Source organism: Schistocerca nitens, chromosome 2 (genome assembly GCF_023898315.1).
Source record: "Schistocerca nitens isolate TAMUIC-IGC-003100 chromosome 2, iqSchNite1.1, whole genome shotgun sequence".
Taxonomy (NCBI): Eukaryota; Metazoa; Arthropoda; class Insecta; order Orthoptera; family Acrididae; genus Schistocerca; species Schistocerca nitens.
This window is the reverse complement of record NC_064615.1, coordinates 463,294,062-463,303,369: the sequence shown is the minus strand read 5'-3', so window position 1 is coordinate 463,303,369 and position 9,308 is coordinate 463,294,062. Positions and strand designations below refer to the sequence as shown.

The following is a 9,308-nucleotide window of genomic DNA, read 5'->3' as shown; positions in this document are numbered from 1 at the left end:
GTGTTCTTATGGTTTTATCGACAGCCCTGCAGGATTCACGGTTTCTGTTCCCTCCGGCACTACTTCAGACGTTAGTTGAGTTCATGACACGTCGTGTTCCGGCACTTATGCGTGCTCGCAGGGGCCCTGCACGATATAAGACAGGGTCACCAGTTTCTTTGGTACTTCAGTGTATGTGGTACCGTGGGACGTAGGCTGTAGATTAGGGATCCGGACAGAGCGGGTTGGTGCGTCAGTTGTCGCAGCTGCTGGAGGAGATGCGTGGCGACGCGTCGTGGCCGCAGCTGACGTCGACGGCGGGCGACGCGGCGCTGTGGAACAAGCTGCTGCGCGCGGCGGGCTGCGCCTGCTCGCGCCACTGGCTGACGGCGCCCTGGATCGTGGCCGAGTCCTATATGTACCGCCGCGTGCGGCAGGCCACCGAAGCCTCCGCGCTCGCGGACCCCGCACAGCCGCCCGACCCCTTCCTGCCCGTCAAGCAGAAGACGTTCGCCGCCGGCATGCCCGCCATACAGGTGAGCCGCTCTGCCCCGACGACGTATACTTCAGCCGCCCTCACGAGGGATGTAACACCCTGAAGTGGACGTCGACCTGTAACTGTTTCGTGACGTCACTTCCTGTTATTTATGCATACGGAACGATTTGAAGTGAAATGATCATATAAAATTAATTGTTGGTTATGCGGGTGCCAGGTTGAGATTCATTGGTTCAAAAATGGCTCTGAGCGCTGTGGGACTTAACTTCTGAGGTCATCAGTCCCCTAGAACTTAGAACTACTTGAACCTAACTAACCTAAGGACATCACACACATCCATGCCCGACGCAGGATTCGAACCTGCGACCGTGGCGGTCACGCGGTTCCAGACTGTAGCGCCTAGAACCGCACGGCCTCCCCGGCCGGCAGAATCATTGGGAGAGTCCTTAGAAAATGTTGTACATCAACGAAGGACGTGGCTTACAAAACACTCGTTCGACCTATACTTGAGCATTGCTGATCAGTGTGGGATCCGTACCAGGTCGGGTTGACAGAGGAGACAGAGAAGATCCAAAGAAGAGCGGCGCGTTTCGTCACAGGGTTATTTGGTAAGCGTGATAGTGTTACGGAGATGTTTAGCAAACTCAAGAGAAAGACTCTGCAAGAGAGGCGCTCTGCATCGCGGTGTAGCTTGCTGTCCAGGTTTCGAGAGGGTGCGTTTCTGGATGAGGTATCGAATATATTGCTTCCCCCTACTTATACCTCCCGAGGAGATCACGAATGTAAAATTAGAGAGATTCGAGGGCGCACGGAGGCTTTCCGGCAGTCGTTCTTCCCGCGAACGATACGCGAGTGGAACAGGAAAGGGAGGTTATGACAGTGGCACGTAAAGTGCCCTCCGCCACACATCGTTGGGTGACTTGCGGAGTATAAATGATAAATGTAGATGTAGAAGTATTTCACGTCGAGGAGGCACTGCCTCGCGTGAGACACAGAACATGTTGTGTGATATTTCGGCAACGTGCTATGAAACGTTGAAGCAATAAGAGGTAAGAACGCTCTCTACGCCACAAACAGAACTTGGAAGGCGCCGATTTTGGTTTTGTCGTTTTCAGTTGACGCCCACATTGCAATTTACATCGCGTGAATATATGCTGTTTCAAAGCACCAGCACATTTACAATCTCTCGAAAACGTTGTTGTTGGTACGATTTATAGTGATAAAATGATGGGACGAATGATATTAGTGGTTAAAGAATTTTTGTATTTAGTTCTTTTAGTGTAATGCCTTGCATGATGTGAAAATGTGCAAGGCAACGGCACATTGAACATTTATCAAAACATATATTCTTGGTAATATTTGCTGTAATTATATGTCAGTTAATAACATATCAGCGGTTATTAAGCCTTTTGGAGAGCATGTCCTAAAGTGCATGATCGTTTGTTCAACATAGTCTAAAGGTGCTGAGTTATGAAATAATCAGTATATGATTTGCACCTTGTTGTATCCAGAATACTTTGTTCTTCACCTTCGCGCAATTTCTTATTAATTTAATAGAAATATTTTGTGTACGTTTCCGTGTTATGTACACTACTGGCCATTAAAACTGCTACACCACGAAGATGACGTGCTACAGACGCGAAACTTAACCGGCAGGAAGAAGATGCTGTGACATGAAAATGATTAGCGTTTTAGAGCATTCACACAAGGTTGGCGCCGGTGGCGACACCTACAACGTGCTGACTCGAGGAAAGTTTCCAACCGATTTCTCATACACAAACAGCAGTTGACCGGCGTTGCCTTGTGAAACGTTGTTGTGATGCCTCGTGTAAGGAGGAGAAATGCGTACCATCACGTTTCCGACTTTGATAAAGGTCGGATTGTAGCCTATCGCGCTTGCGGTTTATCGTATCGCGACATTGCTGCTCGCGTTGGTCGAGTTCCAATGACTGTTGGCAGAATATGGAATCGGTGGGTTCAGAAGGGTAACACGGAACGCCGTGCTGGATGCCAACGGCGTCGTATCACTAGCAGCCGAGATGACAGGCATCTTATCCGCATGGCTGTAACGGATCGTGCAGCCACGTCTCGATCCCTGAGTCAACAGATGGGAACGTTTGCAAGACAACAACCATCTGCACGAACAGTTCGACGACGTTTGCAGCAGCATGGACTATCAGCTCGGAGACCATGGCTGCGGTTACCCTTGATGCTGCATCACAGACAGGAGCGCCTGCGATGGTGTACTCAATGACGAACCTGGGTGCACGAATGGCAAAACGTCATTTTTTCGGATGAATCCAGGTTCTGTTTACAGCATCATGATGGTCGCATCCGTGTTTGGCGACATCGCGGTGAACGCACATTGGAAGCGTGTATTCGTCATCACCATACTGGCGTATCGCCTGGCGTGATGGTATGGGGTGCCATTGGTTACACGTATCGGTCACCTCTTGTTCGTATTGACAGCACTTTGAGCAGTGGACGTTACATTTCAGATGTGTTACGACCCGTGGCTCTACCCTTCATTTGATCCCTGCAAAACCCTACATTTCAGCAGGATAATGCACGACCGCATGTTGCAGGTCCTGTACGGGCCTTTCTGGATACAGAAAATGTTCGACTGCTGCCCTGGCCAGCACATTCTCCATATCTCTCACCAACTGAAAACGTCTGGTCAATGGTGGCCGAGCAACTGGCTCGTCACAATACGCCAGTCACTACTCTTGATGAACTGTGATATCGTGTTGAAGCTGCATGGGCAGCTGTACCTGTATACGCCATCCAAGCTCTGTTTCACTCAATGCCCAGGCGTATCAAGGCCGTTCTTACGGCCATAGGCGGTTGTTTTAGGTACTTATTTCTCAGGATCTATGCACCCAAACTGCGTGAAAATGTAATCACATGTCAGTTCTAGTATAATATATTTGTCCAATGAATACCCGTTTATCATCTGTATTTCTTCTTGGTGTAGCAATTTTAATGGCCAGTAGTGTATATAGGGTGGACCATAATAACGTCTAAAAACATTCAAAGTGATGTAGATGACGCTGAGACAAGTAATTTAATGTAAGACATACGGGGCCGCAAATGTCGGGAAACACCCCAACATTCAATGACAAATGTCGAACTTGTGACGTCACCAGATGTACGTCACCGCACATCCAGCGGTTGAGCCCACTGGTCTGTCGCACCTGATCATCCCAGCCCAAGTTCAGCACATGGGGCTCGGTGTTCGAGTCTTGCGTGTGGCAGGCACTATTTTTTTCATTGCGTTAGACAGTTACGTTTTTACATTTAGGTAGGATTTAATATTTTGTTTAACGGTCTGGCAATCTCGGCTGGTTTAACCTACCGTACTACGTCACAAGTACATGAGTATAAGCTTTAGAATTTCGTCGATACCATTAAATGACCTACTTTTTCTTTACTAAATAAATTCTTTAACCATAAAAAAGTGGAGAAAAGGAAAGAAACACAGAGAGGACGGTAATTTTGTAACTTCTACGTTTACAATAGATCACATTTACAAAAGGTGTTTGATATTTAGACCGTTGCGCAGCATTGTGTAGCACTACCACCTACCGGCGAGTGTAGGATCGACAAGTCCAACAGCTGGGGCGAGGTATGTCGTAGATGACGTCACACGTTCAACATTTGTCATCCACTTTTGGAATGGTTCCCGATAGTTGCAACACCGCGTGACTCGTATTAAATTACTTTTCGCTGTGGCGTCTATGTCGCTTCAGATGTTTTAACTGTTAATAAGAAAAAACCCTGCATATTTAAGTACGCTTTCTTTCAGAAGTGAGTTTGTTACATTTTATGAACATTCAATGCAACATTGAACACTGGACAGCAAAATTGCCTTCTACATCGCTGTCTGATTCAATAGAAATTCAGTATTTATTTATTCATCCAAATAATGTTCTGGAATTTGTAATTCAAAATTCTTTTGTAAATGGTATTGATGATAGTGCGCGCGCGCGCGCGCGCACACACACGCACACACACACACACACACACACACACACACACACACAGGTATTCTTTATAAGAAGTTTATAAAATGTAACAGCAACATAGCATTGGATTTTTTTTTCCTTTTTTCTGTATCTACAACAAGCTTGCGCTACTTCCAGGGGTATTTTTCACTTCATTGTTTCAAGTCTAGTATTTCACATGTTCAAAAACTTCTGCTACTGGACAGAAACAGTGATCAAGCAAGAACGGCTTTAAGGTTACACTACAAAGTGAAATGATGAAATAATTTTTTATGTTATGTGGAAGACTACTGTAATTTTTTTTCTTTACTGGATTTCAGTTCCCCCTGAGAGGGGGGGGGGGGGCTGGCAGCAGCGTAATATGCTGCTCAACAGCCTACGGAAAAGTTAAAAAACATAATGAGAACAGAAACAAACAAGAAAATAGGCGCTAAAACGGTGACATTGTAAAAAAAAAACTGTAAAATGGCTGTAAGTTGTGGAATTTAAAATATAAAAACACTGCGGTGACGATGCGGATGAAGACACCCAAGAAGTAGACAGGCAAAATTAAAAAACACGGCGACAGTCTGGTTTCTGTTAGGATGAGATAAAAAACACAATTAGCGACAGTATGGCGGCTGTTCGCAACACTGATAGGGGACGCACAACACTGAACACTCACTTATAACCACACTAAACAGGTGACACGGTGGCAGATGGGAGGGTGGGGTGGGGGGGCCCAGACCTATTAGGGTGAAAAGGGGGGAGGAGAGGAAAAAAAGGGGGAACCGATGGAGGGAGGGGACATAGAAAAGGGGGGCTGGGTGGACGTGAGAAGGAGTGGGAAAGGCAGTGGAAGGGAGAGCAGAAAGGACTCAGGGGAGAGAAGGGAGGCTGAGAGAGGGTAGGTGGGGAAAAACAGAATGGAAGGGGGGGAAGAGGGAGCCTGGGCAAAGGACAGAGGAAAGGAGGGGGGAGGTGAGGATCAGAGTTGATAGGAGGGATAAATGGAGGGAGAGAGGGCATCATCCAGGAGGGGGAGTTAACGGAAGCCACCTTGGGAAAGGAGATGAAGGGTGTAGAGATGGAGGGTAGGGGGGACACAGCAGTGAAGGCATGGCAGAGGGCAGGGGTTGGAGAGGAGAGGATCAAGGTGGTGGGAGGTGTAGAGTATGCGGATATGTTTGAGGAATAGGAGCAGATGGGGGAAAGGAATTAGGTCGCAGAGGATCCGCGTGGGGGACAGGAGGCGTATACGGGAGGCGAGGCGGAGTGCATGGTGCTCGAGGGAGGGACTTATAGAATTTGGGGGGGGGGGGCGGATATCCAGGTAGAACTGGCATAATAAAGGATGGGACATGGCACGGATTAAGGATTTTTAGGTGTGGAGGATGGTAGAGGGGTTCAACCCCCATGTCCAGCCAGAGAGGAGTGTGAGAAGTCGGAGGTGGTTGTGGGCTTTGGATTGGATAGAGTGTAGATGAGGGATGCAGGTGAGATGACGGTCAATGGTGAGGTCAAGGTAAGTGAGGGTGGGGGAGAGGCGGACAGGACGGGCGCAGTAGGTAAGCGAAAAATCAAGGAGCCAGAAGGAAAGAGTGGTATGACCTACGATGATTGCCTGGGTCTTGGAAGGATTGATTTTCAGAAGCCACTGGTTACACCATGTGGCAAAAAGGTGAAGGTGATTCTGGAGAAGGCATTGGGACTGTTGGAGAGTAGGAGCAAGGGCAAGGAATGCGGTGTCATCAGCATACTGCAGGAGGTGTACTGGAGGGGTGGGAGGGGGCTTGGGGCATATCTGCCATGTAGAAGAGGTAGAAGAGAGGGGAGAGGACAGACCCCTGGGGCACACCTGCAGAGGGGTAGAAGGTGCGAGAATCGACGTTATGGATGGTGACTACTGTAAAGTTCTACCGTATTATTTCTAATGGAACTTTTATGAGCTGATGTCCTTACTGACTGGACATGGAAATTTCCTTTTTGTCTTATAACGATTTCATGGATATTGCACGTTTTATTCATGTATGCTATGGACAGAACAATATGCCTCGCATGTGGACAAGGGAGAGTGTGTGTATTTTTATAGAGATAACATAAGAATCTTACATGAGCCATTTTCATAAACTACCTGTGTGGTTTACAGGCGACAGCTGTCACCGGACAGCACTGCAGTCGGAAATCACTTTAACCAGCATGCCCCATGTGGTGTCAGCACTGTCTCTCGTGCACTTAGATGTACCATCTGTGTCCCGGTCGACGTCAGGTGTCTTCTCCTGAGTGAGGACGGTTTTAGTCAAAAGTTGTTAACAACAAATGATCTGCCCAGATAGCCAACGGCGTTAATGCGTTGCTTCCAGAACACGGCATTACGAGCCTGATCCTGACCGAATCTGCCTTGCATATTAATGGCTAGGGTTGGTTAGCCAGCGAGCCCGAAGGTGGTTTTTATATGGTTTTCCACATGCCATTAGATGAATACCGGAACCGCGCGACTGCTACGGTCGCAGGTTCGAATCCTGCCTTGGGCATGGATGTGTGTAATGTCCTTAGGTTAGTTAAGTTTAAGTAGTTCTAAGTTCTAGGGGACTGATGACCTCAGATGTTAAGTCCCATAGTGCTCAGAGCCATTTGAACCAGATGAATACCAGGTGGTACCCACCTCAGATACACACTGGACAAACATTTCGGATACGTTCTCACATTTGCTCATGAGATTCAGTCTAGACACTGGTAGGTGGGATACATAGATTCTATGCAGGGGGTGGGGAGAGGGGTGAATGAGAGTATAACTGCAACCATACATGTTTAGTCTCTTTAAACCGATAATCATCATCAGCGACAAATGTGTCAGATTAGATTAGATTAGATTATATTTAATTCCAATTGATTCGTAGTGAGGAGGTCCTCCAGGATGTGGAACATGTCAGAAAAACAACAATACATGACAAATATTTACAACTAAAACAAATAAGCTAATGTACCATTCCACAGGTCCCAAGTGGAATGATCGTCATTTTTTAATGAACACTAAGAGTCATTTTACAAATACTAATGCACTGAATTTAAAATAAAAAAGCTTTTTATTTATTTATAAGGTAATACAACTATTGTAATACTTATTTACAATGAACACATTACTGCACTGAAATGGTGCAGAAGTTAGATTATACTAACACACACACACACACACACACACACACAGACACACAAATTTTCAATGAACACATTACTGCACTGAAATTGTGCAGACGTTATGTTGTACTTATATACAAATCAGTTGGTTTTACTAAGAAATTCATCAATGGAGTAGAAGGAGTTGGCTACCAATAAATCCTTTAGGCTTCTCTTAAACTGAATTTCATTGATTGTTAAACTTTTTATGGCTGCTGGCAAGTTATTGAAAATGTGTGTTCCTGAATAATGCACACCTTTTTGTACAAGACTAAGTGACTTTAAATCCTTGTGAAGATTATTCTTATTTCTAGTATTGATTCCATGAATTGAGCTGTTGGTTTGAAAAAGTGATATATTTTTAATGACAAATTTCATTAAGGAATAAATATATTGGAAGCAGTAGTTAGTATCCCTAGTTCCCTAAACAGGCTTCTGCAGGATGTTCTTGAGTTCACACCACATATAACTCTCACTGCACGTTTTTGTGCCCGGAAAACTTTAGCTTGGCTTGGTGAATTACCCAAAAAATAATCCCATATGAGATTATGGAATGAAAGTAAGCACAGTATGCCAGCTTTTTCATTTTTATATCCCCTATGTCTGACAAAATTTGCATTGCAAACAGAGATTTGTTAAGACGTTTCAGCAGTTCTGTGGTGTGCTCCTCCCAGTTGAATTTATTATCAAGCTGTAATCCCAAGAATTGATTCATCAGTACGTCCGCAATTTTCTGTAACACGTTTTATAATACTGATCGAGTTTTCTGGGGTCAACACAACGTGTTTACAGGCATCGCGCTACTATGGCGCCTTTTCTCGAAAATATAGTACCGTAGACATACGTGCGGAACTGCAGAGACAGTGGTAGCCAGCGACTTACGTGTTTTCTGTTCCAGTCGGTAGATAGTATCAGAATGCTGAACCAAGAATATAGAGTACACACTCTGTAGTGACCCCAGCTCTCTGAGCACTGGACGAAATAGCAAACATGCGCTTCTCTGAGAGAACATTACTTTACTGTTCTAGAAGAGTATGAATCCGTGACGAGTCCACTGTTTTTGGATTCTGATATTTGATGGAGAAACTGTTTCAAGAAAATCCTTATGGTTGTGGAATCATTAGGAAAAACCGCTGATGTTCAGAGTAGGATCAATTTTCACCAATTAAATATAAGGAATTACAGCATGATTCACACCAGAAGGGATTTGCAACTGTAAAGAATTATGGCTTAATGTCTCACTCTTTCAAGCTTTAAAAGATGCAGCAATTTCAAAACTCCAGGAATCTTCCTATGTTACCCCTCCAGGACTGACCAATGAATTAAAAAAAATTGAAAAATGAAGAAAATGGACGGATATGAGATCATTCCAAAAGAAATACAGAGCTTTTTTAAGATACTCAATTTAATTTCAATATCTTCGATGTTTTTCAAGTATGTTGATGCGTTTTTGAGAAACAAAATGCCATTTTTCCACATAATCTCCGTCTCTTTCAACTGCCTTATGCTACAGTGTAATTAGGACCCGTATATCTGCACATTAGAAATAAGGAGTAGCACGTTTGAGCCACTGTTTAGCAGCCTTTACAACGGAGACATCATCTTTAAATCTTGTTCTGCGAAAGGATTCCTTCAGTTTACCGCAGAAGTGGTAGTCACACGGTGCCAGATCA

At 45.1% G+C, this 9,308-nt stretch overlaps 1 protein-coding gene across 1 annotated transcript in view; it reads left to right on the top strand.

Annotated features, from left to right (window-relative positions):
* Positions 1-257: 257 nt before the first annotated feature.
* Positions 258-9,308, top strand: part of LOC126235098 (damage-control phosphatase ARMT1-like) — a 152,660-nt gene continuing 143,609 nt past the window's right edge. Inside the window, exon 1 of the mRNA XM_049943832.1 lies at positions 258-515. Coding sequence (XP_049799789.1) covers positions 258-515 — 258 coding nt within the window. The remainder of the gene's footprint in view (positions 516-9,308) is intronic.